Raw genomic sequence first — 17,708 nt, forward strand, 5'->3', positions numbered from 1 at the left:
TGGGGCCCCTTTACTGTGCTGAAGCTGTGGCCCAGAGTTCCGCAAGGGCAACGGACTCACCCAAGGCTACTCAGTGACTCAAAGCAATCCGCCATCCTAGGCCCCGGGGAACCACACACACCCGCAGGGGTCGCCCAGTCAGGCCAGGCTGGGCTCAGGGCTCCTCAGGGCGGGGGCAGGAAGGTCTCTGCTGGAGCCTCCCCAGCCCTGCTGGGAGGGCCTCCCCTGCCCTCAGCCCCCCACACAGCACCCTCTGTGTTAGGCCAGGAAGCCCATCAGCCGCCCATCGGTCTTACTGAGCCACAAGGAAGTGAGAATAAAATTACTTCTTTTATTTCCCAAAAACGTAGGGGTGGGGAAGCAACGTGATAGAAATGAAGATCAGTTCCCTATGGACTCATTCTGCCCCTGGAGGGCGCACGGCAGCTAGGTGGTGGGAGGGGTGGATGTTGCCATGGTTACCTCAGGGCTCAACCCCACTGAATTGTTCCCGGCTGGCCTCGCCCCTAATCTACGTGTTGGTTAGTGGGTTAGATCGTAGAAGGAAGCAGCGGGGTCCCTCCCTGTGGCGCAGCCTCCCCCTCCCTCCCCACACTCTCCCAAAGCCTTCAGCTGCCCTGGCCTCCAGCCCAGCCTCCTTCTCTTCTCAGCACCCGCTTGGCCCTCTCTGGGTCCCCCACTCCTCTGACACCTCAGGGTGGCCTCCTGAGACTCCCTCCTTGCTTCCCTGCCTTCCTGCCAGCAGCAGTCTCCACACCCTGGGCTTGGGGAGCCCCGCAGGGGGTGTCTCATAAAAGGCATGTTGCCCTAAGACCCAGCCCCATCGCACCTCCTGTCGGGACGCCTGCCGTAGAAAAGGTTAAAATGGCAAAGATTAAAAACCATAAAAGACAGGAGAGCGAGGCTCAGTGCTGTCCATGCCGACACCCCCATTCTGGGGAGGGCCGGTGTCAGGCGCCGGTGCCCTCCTCCTGTAGGGCCAAGTCCGCTCGTCCAAGTAGCCAGGGACTGACCATTTCGGGGGAGAAGCTGACGGCTCCGGAATCTCAGGACACTCAACGAGGACAAACGCCTGAATGAGGCGGCGCGGGGCTCCCGCAGCCTGGCGGTTGCCTCTGCTGAGCCCACACGAGGGACCCCACTCTGGTCCCAAGGTCACAGACTCTGGAGTTAGGAAGATGGTGGAATGGAAGCTGCACACGCCTGGGGGCCCGGAGCACCAGTGGGGGTGGCGGACATCTCCCAGCCTCAAGATCTGAGCTGGCCGTGCTGCAGGTCTGGAGCCCTGAACGGCTGGAGGGAGGCCCAGATCCCCGCCCCGGGACGGAGACCCTGAGCACAAAGCACACCTCCCTCCCAGCAGGAGAGCGGAGCCAGGCCTGCACCCTGCCCCAGACCCCAGAGCATCCGGAGGACCAGGGCTTCTGAGGCCTGGTGGTCAGGTGGAAGGTCAGGAGTCCCAGGCCAGATCCCATGGACCTTTGGTCTCCTCAGACCTTTAGGGGCAGCAGCTGGTGGCAGGGACAGAGCCACCTCTTTCTGCTCCTTGGAAGAAGGGGCCAGGAGGTGGTGGGGTGAGGGCAAGGGCTGAGAGGACAGGCCCCACAGGGGCTGGGGGGAGGGAAGGAAGAGAAAGAGAAAACCAAACTCGGGGTCCATGCACCAGTGTGTGCCCCAGCCTCGTGAAAACCCTCAGAACTAAAGCCCGCCCCTCCCTCTGGCCGTCACCCCCACCTGAGCCCCTTCCCCACGAGGGCCCTGAGGACGCCACGTCACTTGTGCAGGTAGGCATCCAGCCACAGCTCCCCAGACTTCTTCAGGGAACTGCAGAGAGAGAGGAGAGGGGACCAGGGCTCAGGAGCAGGGACGCACTGGTGCAGGGGGAGAGGCTGGGGAGGCCATGCTGGGGGGCAGGCGCTCCTCTCAGCCGTCAGGGGGCTGGGGGCTGCTGGCTCAGGCTCCCCAGGAAGTCCCAGCAAAAGGACAAAGGGTCAGTCCTCTTCCAGTCCAGAGCAGGAAGCCAGGGTGGTGCCCTTGGGGGCAGGGGACACACCAGGAGGGCAGTCCCAGCTGTGGACGTCCTGGCCCCCCCGGGATCTCCGCACCTGTGGACTCCGGCCGCTTACCTGATGATGTCCAGCAGGGCCCGCAGCAGAGGCTTCTCCTGGTACTGAATGCCATGCTTGGCGCACAGAGACTTCACCAGGGGCGCGATCTTGTGCAGGTTGTGCCGGGGCATGGTGGGGAAGAGGCTGGGGGAGCGCAGGCAGGCGCGGTGTGAGGGTGCCCCAGCCACTCCCCGCCGCCCCAGCCCAGGGAGGCCCTGTCTGCATCCAGGACAAGCCTCCTCCCGAGTGTCCGCTGGGGCTGTGGATGGGGGCTGTTTGTGAGCAGGTGTGTCTGCTCCAGAAGCTGGAGTCTAGGTGGCCAGAGACAGAAATGTTATGTTTCCCAAAAGCAGGAAACGCAAGAAACAGATGGGAAGAACAATGACAGGTGAGACAGGGACGAGGGGCGCAGAGGCAGCGCCCTCGGCCACCTGTGTTCCAGGAGAGCTGTGTAGTTGGGCCTCAGTTTTTCTGCCAATGGAACGGGACCAATTATCCCTGCACTGCAAGCCTCGCAGGATCACGAGATGTCTGGGCACGGAATGTCTGCGCACCTGCTCGCCAACTACCAAGCTCCAGTCTCACGTCCAGGAGCGTGCTCGTTACTGTGGCCGTGTGGCCCAGGGTCTGGCCCGATGCCGTGGGGACGGCCGGGGCGCCTCTCCTGACCTCAGAGAGGGTGGCTGCGGAGTTGTGCTCTAAGACAGGGCGGTCTCCAGAGGCGGGAGAGAGCCCCGCAGGCTGCCCGCTGCCCAGCGGCCACTTCCCTCCCAGCCTCCCTCAGCCTCGCCAGGGCTCGCTCACTGGTGCTCGATCTGGAAGTTGAGGTGCCCGCTGAACCAGTCGTTGAAGAAGGACTGTTCCACGTTGCAGGTGGCCGCCAGCTGTGGAGCAGAGCGGGGCTGAGTGGCCAGGGACAGGAGGGGATCACGGGGCTGCCTCAGTCCCACGAGGCCCCACCTTACCAGGGGCCTCAGCCCAGCCAGATCCCCCACCTGTCCCTCTTGAGGCTTCTTGTCACCCTTTCTTGCTTAGCCCTAAGGCTGCCAGCAGGACACAGGGGGCCCCCGGGAAAACCCAGAACAGCTGGTCCAGGTGCAGCCACGTCAGGGGCGAGGACAGAGTGCAGGGTCACCAGTGAGCCCGGTGACCAGCTCTGCCTTCCCTCACCTGGCTGCTAAACCAGTCACGGTAGTGGTCAAGGTCAATCTCCATGACAATGTGATTCATCTGTGTGACCCACACAAACCAGTGGCTCTCCAGGAACCTGGAAGAGAGCGCAGCTCAGCACGGCGACCTCCGAGGACCCTCTCTGGGCCCAGTCTTGTGCAAGCAGACTTGTCCCCCAGCAGAGGCAGGGGCAGGGCTTGGCCCCTGGCTGCTGCACTGCCAGGACGGGGTCCCAGGACCAAGTGGGTATGCTTGGGTATCCCCATGGACACCAGTGCTCTAAAGGGCCCAGGGATTAGGCAGCCAAGCTGTGGCACCTGATGAAGTTGAGGAAAAGGAGGGATCCCAGGATGCCATAGAAAGGGACGTAGGTGCAGAAGAAACGGACGTAGTAGCTGATGGCCCAGGCCAAGTCCTGTGGGAGGAAAGGAGAGCAGACGTGGGCCTGGCCTGCCCTCCCTGGCACGGCGTGCCCAGCCACATGTGCACACACCTCAGTGCTAGGCGCAGGCGTGCAAACCAACCCCAACAGGCCTCTAGCGGGGTGGGCACCAGGCCCGTGGAGATGGGGCACCTCCCTGAACACCACCTGTTTTCCTGGGCTTCCCAACTGCCTTGGTTCCCAAGGTAAGGGAACACCCGCGGTGAGGCGGCCATGGGAAGCTGTGGGGCCAGCAGCCTCAAGGGGTCCAGGGGATTCTAAAGGTGTGGCTCTGCTCTGCCCTCCCACCGACGCATGGCCAGGCTACGCTGCCCTCAGCCCCGCCTCTGCTCACCAGCACCTGGATCTGCGTCCTCACCTCTTGCTCCAGCATGAAAACATGGAGGGCAAAGGCCAGTGGACTGTCCGTCCCTGACCTCCCTCCAGGCCCTCCCAGTAACCTCAGACACGGGGCAGGCCTCTCCCCACACACCCTCTCCAACCTCCCGCTCCCTTCCTGGGGGTGGGTGGTAACAGGGTTCTGAGCTTGGACATCATCTTTCACTGACGTGCCGGCCCTGCCACAGGCAGGCAGTCTGCAGAGTCCATCTCTCCACTTCCTCTGCTAGCACAGCCACGTGTCTTGGCCGGTCCACAGCTCTCCTGCTTGTCCTTATGCACCCTTGCCTCCAAGAAGAGCCCTTCTCTCTCCTGCAACACCCTCTCATTCATGCCAAGTGGCCCAGAGCTCTGCAGGATTGGGAGCCCCTCTCCTCAGCACTGAGCCAGCTCATTCCCGCCTCAGGGTCTTTGTACAGATTGATTCTTGCATCTGGAAGGTGTGCCCAGGCCGTGCTTAAATACCAATGGTGAGGTGAGGGGTGTGGTGGCATGTGTGTGGCTCGGGGACTGACCCCTCTTGGGCAATGGAGAACCACTGTTCGAAGCACAGTGGGAGAAGAGGATCACGCTGGTGTCTTGAAATTGATCCTACCAAAGTGGAGTCAGGAGATTAGAGGTGATTTCAGTAGCCCAGGCGTGAAATGACGGGGTCCTAAATCAGGACCTGCACTGTGGAGGAAGAGGTGACAGATTCCAGAACTGTGTAGGAGGCAGAAGTGGCCATATTGGATGGCTGCTTGGTTGTGAGGAACCTGGGCTGGCCCTGGTGTCAGCCCAGGTGAGCAGGTGCCATAGGCTGAGCAGAAAAGGGGGAAAGGGCAGCTTAGGAGAGGCTGGAGAGGGAGAATGGGAAGGGCCAGCAGTGGTAGAGGGCAGGATGGCCAGGTCCAAGGAGGTGGTCTCCCAGGAGGCTGGGGAGATAAGACATTGCAAGTTCTGCTCCTGTTTTCCTTCATTTTAATGCGTGTGTGTGTGTGTGTGTGTGTGTGTGTTCACGCGCACATATATAAATAAGGGGGTGTGGGTGTGGGGGTTGATGCTTGTTGAGTTTTGGGTTGAGTGACATATGCCTATGGGGACCACTGGCCCCAGGACAGGGACGAAGGAGATGCAGGGAAGCCACCAAGCAGGAGCAGAGGGGGCAGAAGAGTCAGAGGGGTGGGGTGGGGGCTGGGAAAGGATTAGGAAGAGCTTCAAGAAGAAGTGGTCAGGGTGCCAATGACAGTCATGAAGGTGGACACAGGTCCCTTCGGCAGGGTGGCGAACACCTCCCCCCAGAGGCCTTCCTCACAGCTCTTAAGCCAGGCACGGTGGTGCATGCCTGTAATCCCAGCAGCTCCGAAGGCTGAGGCAGGAGGATGGAGGGTTAGAGGCCAACCTCAGCAACTTTGTGAGGCCTTGCCTCAAAATAAAAAATCAAAAGGGCTGGGGAGGTAGCTCAGTGGTTAAGTGCCCCTTAGTTCAATCTGTGGTACACACACACCAAAAAAACCCCAAAGCTCTTTCCTTGAGGCCAGGGCTTCTGGGGCTCCACACTATAGCCACCTGGATGATTCTTTGCAGGACGGCTGTCCTATGCATGGTGGATGTCGAGCACCCTCCCTGGCTGGAGGCCAGATGTGCCTTCCCATCTCCAAGGCGTGACCTCAAAAATGTCTCCAGACATTGCCAAATGGCTCAACAGAGCAGCTCTGGTTGGGGCTGACAGGCCCGAGGGCCCCCAGGTGCCCCTGGCTCTGCCACCTGATACCTTTTAGGGATGCAGTCTGATCTCCTTCCCTGCTTGTCCTATGCCATGCTTTGTTCCTTATGGAGCAAGCAGTTAAAAAAAAAAAAAAGGAAGGAAGGAAGGCAGGAGGGAAGGAGGGGCCAGCAAGACCTACTAAGTGACCACTCGTCTGCCCTCTGCTGAGGGCAGGAGCCGGGTCCCTGTCACAGTGAACCCTGCCGTGCCCACAGGTTGGCATGTTATCACCCTGTGCAAAACCATGACTGCACGTGTACACAAATCCCAGGCTTCCCTCGGGCGCAACGCTGCACAGTCCCCAGTCAGGGCCACTCTCTCTCTTTGGAAGCAGAATCAGACGACACCTGTAAGCCTGTTATTTTAGGTTGAATTGTGTACCCCCAATTTGTACGCTGAAGTTCTGGACCCTAGTACTTCAGAAGGTGGCCTTATTTGGAAAGAGCGCCGTTGCTGGCACAACTTAGTTAAAAGGAGGTTGTTAGGATGGGCCTTAATCCAGTAGGACTGGTGTCCTTATAAGAAAAGGGGATGCTGGACACACACACAGTACACACGGAGGAAGAAGATGGCCTCCAGCAGCCACGGAGAGGGGCTTGGAACCGGTCTTCCCCTCGCAGCCCTGGAAGGACCAGCCCTGCCGACACCCCGAGGCAGGCCTTCCAGCCGCCAGACTGTGACTCCCTGTTTGCTGAAGCCACCCGGCCCAGGGTGCTTTGTCACACAGTCTTGGCAAAGGCACACACCTGTCTTCTTAGCCAATGCCCGGCTGCTGCCTATTTCTCAAGCAGAGTGTGGGATGACAAGGCTCCGGAGCCCCTGGGGGAACGCGAAGGGCTGGCTGGCTGGGCTCTGTGCCTACCGCAGGGCCTCCGGGAGCTTTCAAAGGCAGAGGCTGCCCTGCGTGGATGCGTTGGGGGATCCTTACGACCAGCATGCTGTTGCCTTCCGGGCCCTGGTGGCCCCAGAGGCCACTGGCCAAGTGTGAGCAGGCAGGCCCAGGCCCGCAGAGCCACGTGGGGCACAGTGCAGGAGCCCTGGGTGCCGAGCCCCAGCCGCCCTGTGCCCACCCCCAGCCAGCCCCGGACTCACCACCCAGTGTCTGTGAACGATCATGGTCATGATGATCTGATACTGGAAATACAGGGGGATGAGCAGCGGCGGCCCGACTGCAGGAGAGAGCAGAGGCGCTTAGAGGCGCTTAGAGGTGGCCCGCTCCGTCCGGCCAGGCCCAGGGATCCCAGGAGCCCGGCAGGGGCGGGACACAGGACAGCTCTGCCCGAGGGGGAGGACGGGGCTGGCAACCCCAGGGCCGCATCTGCCATGTGGCCAGCTCTGGCTGCCGTGGCCCCTGCTCTGACAGATGTAGTGTTGCATTCTGTCTGGAAGGGACAGCTGCCACACAGGTGAGAGGCGGGGACGGGGCAGGCGCCCAGCACTCACTCAGGAAGAAGTACTTGTGCTGGTGGTTGTAGGGAAGGTATTTCAGCTTCTTCTTGCCGTACTGAGGAGGAAGGAGAGATGGGCAGTGAGCACCAGCCTCCCGAGCCCCCCACCCACCCACGCTCTGCAACCACCGCCCTCTGCTCGGGACAGGCCTCCGTTCCCTCCCTGCCAATCTACACCCTGGGCCTGCAAACCAGCAGGGGCCAACACTCCTCATCCTGCCTCCTGTGCCAGCACCCACTGGCTGGAATCCTCCGCAGGCCCAAGGGACGGTGCTGAACGGGCTTAGGCTCAGAGGCCCAAGACCACGATAAGTAGGCCTGGCTGGGACCAGAAAACTCACACTGGCTGCAGGTACCCAGAGGGAGCTCCTCAGCCTTCTCCACCCCCGTGGGGGTTGGAAAAGCCTCTAGGTCTCCCTGGGGAACTCCCTGGAGTCCATAGCAGCTGGGAGAACCCAGTATGGGCTGGGACTGGATAGTGTCATTAGCCTGGGAGCATCTACTCCCTGGAGCTACCCCCAAATTAAGTTCTTTCTCCTCCCTCCCTCCCTCCCTCCCTTCCTCCTTTTTTTTTTTTTTTTTTCTTTTTTTGGTACTGGGGATTGAACCCAGGGGCACTCTACCACTGAGCTGTATCTCCAGCCCTTTGAATTTTGTTTTGAAACAGGGTCTTGCTAAGTTGCCCAGCCTGGCCTTTGCAATCCTCCTACTTCTGCCTCTCGAGTGCCTGGGATCACAGACGTGCACCACCACACTCAGCAGCCCTGAGATGTCTAAGAGTTAATCACTCCTTCCCAGTACAGCTGGGAATGCCAACGGAACAGAGACGGCCACACAGCACAGGCACGGAGGACTGCCCCTGCTTACCTGGCTCCTTAGTCCCTCAGGCCAGCCCCTAGGAACAGCCCACCTGCTCCGTGAGGGCTGAGACCCGAGGAAACTCATAAGGCCAAGTGCTGACCCCAGGACACTTTCCTCATCCACCCCTCCCTGGATCCCAAGGCCCGAGCCACCCTCTGCAGACAGTGGCCATTCCCGCTATTGGAGTCTGGAGATCAAAGTGAGTTTCAGATGGGAGGAACCTCAGTGGCGTCTAGTGACAACACAGAGGACAGGGCTCTGGCAAGGGAGCGGGAGTGAGGAGGGACAAAGTCCAGCCTCGCCTAGGTCTCGAATCTTGGTGCCAGAGGCCACCCGGCCAAGGCACTGCCAGAGCGATCCCTCTGTTCCCTGCGACTCCTGTGCCCTGGTGAGGACCTCACTCACGCCCACAGGTCGTCCCTGTGCACACAGCCTGTCATTGAGGTCAGGGCTGAGGTTGGTGTTGCAGAAGCCAAGCCAGGGAGGCCTCGGAGGAGCCTTTGATGATGACCCAGTGCAGGGAGGGAGGAGAAGGGTCAGCAAGGGAAAGTGGCCAGAGTGGGCGACTGCAGAGCCCCAAGGTTCCCGGGAGGCTGCAGGCCACAAAACAGGCCCTGGGCCCTTTTCTAATCTCCTCCCAGCAGCTGGGGAACCAGGCCCCAGGCCCAGCCTCTATACGCCGCAGGCTTCTCAGACCTGGCCACCCGCTGCCCACACATCTCAGTCCACAGAGCATCTCTTTCCTCTCAGAGACTGGGCACTAAAAGCAGCCGCCACGCCAGTAGAGGCCAGAGGGTTCCCCTAGAGGGACTTGGGACTGTCCAGACTGCTGAGTGGCACGAGGTAGGGGGCACCCAGGGAGTTTATTTGAAGCTGCGTTTGCATGACACACCGTTTTCATTAGCTTATGGTGACTCACACACTGCCAGCTCCCACACGTGGCTCTTCAATGCTCCAGAGTGACTTAGGGTCACCTCAGGAGGCAGGGGCTCAGGATTTAGGAGCTGCTCATCATTTGAGCCAACTGCACCACCTCCTGAGCTCCGGGTTCCTATTGCAACGTGAGGTTTGACACTATGTAGGGTTGTGAGGGCCCAGCGGATGGAATGGAGAGCAAAGCACTATGGGGTCGCAAATGAGTGTTAGTCATGGTCACGTCTGTGTACACCAAGTGACACAGCAACACATCTGCCCCGTCTGATGGCCTCCAACGAGGCAGCCGTGAGGCGGTCTGTCAGGGGACCAGGGACCGTAGCACTCTTGCCCCAAGATCAGAAAGCACCACTATGGCTTTGAGGCCATCCAGCTCTGCCCGGGACTAGCTCTCGGGCCTGCTTTTCTTTGCCAACACCTTGCCATTGAGAAGAGAGCTCTTTTAGAAAGCAGGGCCAGGAAGGAGAGCTCCTGGCTTCTTCACTGATCGGAAAGCTGGATGACCCCCAAAGCACATTTCTCAAGTGTCTCTGGGTTGGAGGGACCCTAGGGACCCAGGCGCCTCGGCTTGGAGCCAGGCAGTCTTGGCTGAGTGATGGCACGGCCTTTCTCTGGCTGCAGCTTTGTGCAGGGCCTCAGCTCCAGCCTCACCAGCTAAGCGAGGACCCAGGACTGGTGCACGTGGTGGTGCTCATCACGTGCTGGGTGGCAAGTCAGCCTTCCTCCCAGCTGGGACTGCAGGGCCCGAAGTGTGGCGGGTAGAGAGAGGGAAGACGGTGCCTTCGCCAGCTGGGCTGTAGGCAAGGATGTGGGTGGCTTGCTGCGGCCAGACCCCAAGAAGAAGATGGCGGCACACACCAGGTTTGCCTTGAACAGGGACAGGGTGTTCCCAAGCCAAGGCCGATAGCTGGGGACGCAGGCCAAGGCAGTGCTGCCAGCCCTGGTGGCTGGGCTGACCCCCCGCACTCAGCCACAACGGAGACCACAAGGCCAGCCATGGGCAAGGGCCAGAGCGGTGCCAGGGGCGTGTGGAGGGGACTGTTCAGGTTTGAAACAAAATGTCTGAGGAATGTCAAAAGCCTTCCTTGTGTGTCTAGCTGGGGGAGGGGGCTGCTGAAACCCGCTGGTGGCCTCTGGGAACACAAACTCACAGAGGAAAACACCAGGCATGGGCAGAGTGGCAGGGTCCCTACCCAAGGTCCCTGAGAGGAGGACCACAGTTGTTCCAAGGGGGACTGGCCACTGTGGCCTGTTCTGGACCTGCAGGAAGCCAGGGGCTTCAGCTGCCAATGGGCAGAGGGCTGGGGCCTCCCCAGATGGGAGGAGCAAGAGGCTCCCAGGCAGACATTTACAGTGCTGTGCGGATAATGGCCTCGTGCTCCCCTCGAAGCTAGGGGGCAAAGAAAAGCAAAACCAGACTGCTGCCCCTAACTCAGCCGGGAGAGTCCCCATCCATGCACTAAAACCTGAAGCAGAACTTACGATAGAGCCATTAGAAAGAGGATCCGTTCTCCTCCCCTGCACCCCCTTTTTTTTGGTACTAGGGATCAAACCCAGGGACACTCTACCACTGAAATATCACCAGCCCTTTCTATGTTTTATTTTGAGACAGGGTCTCACTAAGTTGTTGAGGCTGGCCTTGAACTTGTGATCCTCCTACCTCAGCCTCCCAAGTCATTGGGATGACAGGCACAGGCCACCCCACCTAGCTACATTTTCTTTATTTTCAAGGATTTGACCGTCTATCCAGGAACTCAAAGGAATCAACTGAAAAACTAGAGTCATGAAGAGACACCAGTGACACTAGCCGGACTATCCATCACTTTCCTGACTACCAGAGAAAATCCAATCACAGGGATGAAAATTTAAGAAGAAGCATCCAAGAGACGAAAAAGCACAGACCTTTGTCCAGAGAGACAGAAAGGCACTTGAGTAGGTGAGAGGCCCTGCTCCTGGGAGGGAAGTGGAAATGTATCGACGCACATGCTTCTGAGAAGAGATAAGTGGCTCATCACTAGCTTCTGAGGGGTCATTAAGTGCAGAGGCCGGATGAGCATGGGCCCAGATCACGTCTGGGCGTGGGGAGGGCTCACGCCATCATCCGGGGCATCAGTCAATGCCATCCCTCAGGGGTGCCTTAGGGGTGCTGGGGCCCCCAGCTGACCCTGGAGAAATGCAAATGTAGAACATTAATCACAGCCAAATCCCACTGGGCAGAAGCTAAGTGTTTAGACATAAACCATAAAAAACTGAAAATATCATCTATGAAGAACTCCCCAGGCATAAAAGCAATGAAAAGCATCTACAGGGAAGGAAACTGAATATATTTTACTACATGAAACAAACAACCAAAAATCCTCCTGGGAGTCATAAATAAGACCCAAAGGTAAGGAACTACCTAGGAAAAGGGCCTCACTGGCGAGACCTGGCTATCGACATCTCTTCATGCTGGACAGCCCTTGGGGCCCCTGGCTGGGCTGCTCTGGTCATCTGAGCCCACAGATAAGAGCCCTGGCAGGCACCCTTGCTCTGGAGGTTGGGGTGGGAGCTCAGGACCCCAAGGCCTGACCATGCAGGGCAGGCTCAAGGGTCCTGCTGTGATATGTGGGGCTGACAGGAGACAAGGGCCATCAGGTCAGCGGTCACCTCCATCAATACACTAGAGCTTTCTGTGGGTAACAGTGCACCATCTGACCAGGAACCCAGGAAACATGGGCCCTTTCCACTCCTGACTGGCAGCTGGACAAGGCAGATCCCCACAACCTCCCACCCCAGAGGCCAGTATTTGAGATGCGAGATGTCAGAAGAGGTTCCACGGGCCACCATGCCCAGGCGAAAGGACACTTCTTGTAAGCAGAACTGGTGAGACTAGGTTTAATTTGTTAGGGACACAGAAAACACGGATCAGAACAGCCAACTGGACCGCATGAGAAAGGAAGGCTTTGTCTCCACTATCAGAAAGCCTCCAGCTAATCTCTTCTCTATCTAGACACCGCTAATCAAAGCTAGCAAGCTGTTTCCTAGAAGAAAAACAAAGGCATGTATTTTGGCAGAAAATAAAATCCCTGCCCAGGCAGCCAGAGGCTCCGTGCTCCCAAGGTACCGAACCGTGCTCACTTCCTGTGACAGGGCTGTTGCTGGAAACCCAAGTCTGCTGGAGAGAAGGGTTCAAACCAGAATTGGGTAACGGGCCCTCTGCTCCCGGTTTCCAAGCCTTGGATGCCAACACTGGTGGGAATACTACCTCACTCATGAGGCCATTGGCCACTGTTTACTAAGGGAGAATCTGCCTCATGTGGCGAATGCTTATTGGGCCCCACTCTGAGCACTGATTTTTTTTTTTTTTTTTTTTTGGCAGTACTGGGGATTGAACTCAGGGCCTTTTGAGGCAAGTACTCTACCAGCTGAGCTATCTCCCCAGCCCTGAGCACTGATTTTTAAAACCTGCATAAAAGCAACAAAGATCTCCTGACTTTGGTCACCAATGTGCTCCCCAAATGCAAAGCATATGTAATTTTTTTTTTTTTTTTTTTTAATGAAAGGCTCTATTAAAAAAAAAAAAAAAATGTGGCTGGGCAGGGTAGTGCACACCTATGATTTCAGAGGCTTAGAAGGCTGAGGCTGAATGAGTCCAAGTTCCAGGACAGCCTGGGCAACTTACAACATCTTAAAATCAAAATATAAAAAGGGCTGGGGATGCAGCTCAGTGATAGAGGACCCCTGGGTTCCATTCCGAGTATCAAAAAGTGTTCAATGAGAACATTCTTTAAATGCATTTGGGAGTAATTTTATTAAAAGAAAATAAAGGAACTAGGGGTAGAGCTCAGTAGAAGAGCACGTGCTTAACATGTACTAGGTCCTGGGTTCAATGACCAGCTCCAGAAAACAAAAAAAGTTAAGATTAGTAACACCAAATTTTCCTGTCTTATGAAATGAAATGGCTGTGCTATGCTATGGAAAATAACCAGAATACTGCACAGATGTTGGCGTATGCCTGTAATCCCAGCAGCTCCGGAGGCTGAGGCAGGAGGATTGAGAGTTCAAAACCAGCCTCAGCAAAAGTGAGGCGCTAAGCAACTCAGTGAGACCCTGTCTCTAAATATAATACAAAAAAGGGCTGAGGATGGGGCTCAGTGGTTGAGTGCCCCTAAATTCAATCCCTGGTACCCCCCCTCCTCCCAAAATGAATACTGCACAGCCAACAAAAAGGATAAAAATCTTTTTGGACTCCTGGAACAGGGTCCACATTTGGAGAGGTGGCAAGCTACAGAATATAGGGTAGAATTTATTTTAAATCTTGGGTTTATTTTTGTTTTTATTTTAGTACTTGGGCTTGAACCCAGGGGCATGTCCCAGTCCTTTTTATTTACTTATTTGTCTTTTGAGACCAAGCTCTTGCCAAGTTGCCAAGGCTGACTTAGAAGTTGCAAGCCTCCTGCCTCAGCCTCCGGAGTTGCTGGGATTGCATGGCTTAAATTTTGTTTTTAAAGGGACAGATACATGTGTATTCACACACACTTAGAAAACATCAAGAAGGACCCGGGCATCTTGTCAACAGGGGTGACCCTCAGGGTCATGAGACCTGGGGCAAAGGGTATGGTGGAGATAATAGGAGAATCACTTTTTAATTTTATATGTTTCTACATTACTTCAATGTTTATATCAAGGATATATAAAACATGAACTAATACAAAAATGAGATGGCATACAGAGCAATAGTAACAAAAACAGCATGGTATTGGCTCCAAAACAGACATGTAGACCAATGGTACAGAATAGAAGACACAGAGACAAACCCACATAAATACAGTTATTCATACTGGACAAAGGTGCCAAAAATATACAATGGAGAAAAGAGAACTTCTTCACCAAATGGTGCTGGGAAAACTAGAAATCCATATGTAGCAAAATGAAATTAAACCCCTGTCTCTCATCTCTCAAAAATCAACTCAAAATGGATCAAAGACAGGTACTAGAACAGAGACCCTGGGCCTAATAGAAGAAAAATCTTCACCAAGTCTGCTTAGGACCTGACTTCCTTAACAAGATTCCAAAATCACAAGAAGTAAAATCAAGAATCAGTAAATGGGGCAGATTCAAACTAAAAAGCTTCTTCACAGTAAAGGAAACAATCAATAATGTGAAGAGAGAGCCTACAGAATGGGAAAAAATCTTTACTGCATACACCTCAGATAGAGTATTAATCTCCAGGATATATAAAGAACTCAAAAAACACCTAAGGATCTGAACAGACACTTCACAGAAGAAGAAATACAGCCGATCGACAAACATGAAAAAATGTTCAACATCTCTAGCAGTTAGAGAAATGCAAATCAAATCTACACTGAGATTCCATCTCACTCCAGTCCGAATGGCAATGATCAAGAATACAAGCAACAATAAATGTTGGTGAGGATGTGGGGAAAAGGTACACTCATACGTTGCTGGTGGGACTGCAAATTGGAGCAACCACTTTGGAAAGCAGTATGGAGATTCCTCAGAAAACTTGGAATGGACCCACCTTTTGACCCAGTTATTCCACTTCTAGGTTTAGACCCAAAGGACTTAAAGTAAGCACACTACAGTGATGCAGCCACATCAATGTTTATAGCAGCTCAACTCACAGTAGCTAAACTATGGATCCAACCTAGATGCACTTCAACAGATGAATGGATAAAGAAACTGTGGTATATATACACAATGGAGTATTACTCAGTCTTAAAAAAGAATGAAATTATGGCATTTGCCAGTAAATGAATGGAATTGGAGAATATCATGCTAAGCAAAATAAGCCAATCCCAAAGAACCAAAGGCGGAATGTTTTCTCTGATATGTGGATGCTAATTCACAATAAGCCGCGTGGAGAATAGAGGTAATTTGGACTAGATAGAGGGGAGCGAAGGGAGGCAAGGAGGCATGGGGGTAGGAGTGATAGTAGAATCGGACATTATTACCCAGTGTGCATATATGATTACAGGACCTATGTAACTCTACATCATGTACAACCAGATAAGAAAGTTACACTCTATTTATGTATGATGTGTCAAAATGCATTCTACTGTCATGTATAACTAATTAGAACAAATATACATATATTTGTATATTTATTTATATATATAAATGAGATGTGGTTGAATGGTAGGAAATGGCCTAGCGGTCAGGATCCCAGGCCTATCATAGACTGAACAGTAAGCCGTGTGACTCTGAAGACATCCCGTCCTCGTGGTGGGCCCGATTTCTCATCTACAGATGAGACAGCATGGACCGGGCCAGGCCCAGGTTCCTCCCAACGTGGGAGAATCGCAGGGGGCTACGATTCCCCAGATGGTTTTCTTAACATGAGCTGGCCCAGGGGGGTCCAGCTTTAGCCTGGAACCTTGCCTTCCTGCTAAACTTGAAACAGATTCCCTGTGGAAGGGAGGGAAGCAGCTACCACTCTGATAAGGAGCTGCATCCAGCATTTATATGGGAGGCCCCTCCACATACTCTCCCGGGGGAATAATCCAGTGCCTAGGAAAGTGTTCCCAGTGCATCAGACGCCCATGTCCTGCCTGCAGGTCGACCCTTCAGGATCCCTCCCCTCCCCTCTATGACACCTCTTATGTCAACGCTGTCCCCCTGGTCATACCTCAAGAGCCTGCCATTCGCCGAGGACAAACACGTGAAGCATCTTCACGTCTGGATCCTTGTTGAAGATGTTGGGCTTGGCGTGGTGCTGGAAGTGGCGATGGTTCCACCACTTGGCCGAGGCACCCTGCAGGGAGAGGGATTGGGGTGAGCCATCCAGCCCAGAGACCGAGCTCACCAGCGACAGGCTCTGCAGGACCCGTCCCCAGCCCCTCCAACACACAGGCCGACTTCTCTATCACACCTGGGACGGTGCCTTGGGTCCCTGAGAGAATCAGCCCCCACTTCTGAGCCCACAGTGCTGCTTAGCCCCAAATGCAGTGAAGACCCTTCATCTCTCCAATCTCAGCTTCGCCAATGATACGATGCTGATGTGGGTGAGGTGTGCTGGTGTTCACCGGGGCAGAGGGCGGTCTCTGTCTCGGCCAATGCCAGGCACAGAGCCCTCTGGGCCGGCTCACCCTCGGCACATCCCTTGGGTGCTGGTGTTGGGCAAGGGGAGCGGGTCTCAAGGAGGTCAGTCTTCCCTCCCAGGGACCTAGCAGGTTCTCTTCTGGATGTACAGTTAAGAGAAAGGAAAGCAGGTCCACATAAGAACCCACGCGTGAATGTTCACAGCAGCATTTTTTGAAAATAACCAGAAAGTAGAAACTACTCAAGTGTCCATCGACAGAAGAATGGACAGATCAAATGTAGCGTGGCTACACTGGAAGGCCAGACCTTAAAAAAAAGAAAGAGGATGGGCAGGTGCTGCAACAGGATGAACCTGGCAACACGAAGCGAAAGGAGCCAGTTGCAAAAGACGCGCAGTACGCCTTCCACCACGTGAAACCTGGACCCAAGATCAGCAGCGGCCCAGGCCTGGGGCGGTGGGCGAGGAGGGAAAGGCGGACTGAGATGTGACGGTGAAGGGGTGCAGCGTTTCATTTTGGGGTAGAGAAGATGCTCTAAAATTGACTGTGATGATGGTGGCGTTAATTACGAATATGCTACGAATATATTCATTCATTTTCGCAGCACTGGGGAAGGAACCCAGGGCCGCTCTACCACTGAACTACACCTCCAGCCCTTCCTATTTTTAAATTTCAAGACAAGTTCTCACCACATTGCCAAGGCCAGACTTGAACTCGTGGTCCTCTTGCCTCAGCCTTCTGATTGGCCACTGCACCTGGCTGGATTTGTACACTTCATTTATTTATTTATTTTTTTTAGTTGTTGATGGACCTTTATTTATATGTGGAGCTGAGAATCAAACCCAGCACCTCACACATGCTAGGCAAGTGCTCTACCACCCAGCCCCAGCCCAGGCCCAGCCCCAGCGATCTGCATGCGTTAAATGGGTGAACGGCATGCTATCTGTATTATTTCTTAAAAAACGATTTCTTTGTGCTTGGAGGCTCAGCCACACTACTGAGCGGGGGCGACCGCTGAGGCTCCTGTCACACTGGGAGGCTCTAGGGAGGGCTGACAAACAGTTGTCAACGGGCCAGGGAAGGGCCGTCCTGGCTGGCTGAGATGAAGCTGTGACTCCGTGAGATAAGGAGCTCACACAGCAAAGGTGTTTATTTCGAGGCCACAGCCGGCAATGTCACTGGCTCAAGCTCTTGAATCATTCCGCAGAGGTGTGTCCCTCCACGAAGGCTGTTGCGCGGGGGAAGAAATCAGACTTTGCTGACCCTTAGGCATCAGGGCTGCACTGCTGGTGGCCAGATTGACGCTAGGGCCGAGGGTCCGGCCATCTGCAAAGTGGCCTGTTTGCTAAAGGCAAACACTTTACTTGGGAGGTGTTTTTGGCACAAATGCAGCCTCTGGACGCTCACGGCCATGGGTGGGGGCGGCTACGAACAGCTGTGGCCTTTGCAGTGACCTCAGGCCCCTGTGGACAGGCAAGCCTCAAAACCCATCAGAGCAAAAACCGAAACGTCAGAGAGTGAAAGCCCAGAGGTTTGAGGAATCGGATGACACATCCGGATCTGAGGCCAGAAGGAACGAAC

The 17,708-nt window shown here is 55.2% G+C and overlaps 1 protein-coding gene across 1 annotated transcript in view; it reads right to left on the reverse strand.

Moving 5' to 3' along the window:
- Positions 1-311: 311 nt before the first annotated feature.
- FADS2 (fatty acid desaturase 2) overlaps positions 312-17,708 on the reverse strand; it is a 28,410-nt gene continuing 11,013 nt past the window's right edge. The window contains exons 5-12 of the mRNA XM_079105144.1: positions 15,716-15,841; positions 7,289-7,349; positions 6,938-7,014; positions 3,596-3,693; positions 3,279-3,375; positions 2,913-2,992; positions 2,127-2,252; positions 312-1,824 (exon numbers count right to left, since the gene is read on the reverse strand). Coding sequence (XP_078961270.1) covers positions 1,773-1,824; positions 2,127-2,252; positions 2,913-2,992; positions 3,279-3,375; positions 3,596-3,693; positions 6,938-7,014; positions 7,289-7,349; positions 15,716-15,841 — 717 coding nt within the window. The 3' untranslated portion in view covers positions 312-1,772. The remainder of the gene's footprint in view (positions 1,825-2,126; positions 2,253-2,912; positions 2,993-3,278; positions 3,376-3,595; positions 3,694-6,937; positions 7,015-7,288; positions 7,350-15,715; positions 15,842-17,708) is intronic.

This window comes from Sciurus vulgaris (assembly GCF_902686455.1).
Source record: "Sciurus vulgaris genome assembly, chromosome: 11".
NCBI lineage: Eukaryota > Metazoa > Chordata > Mammalia > Rodentia > Sciuridae > Sciurus > Sciurus vulgaris.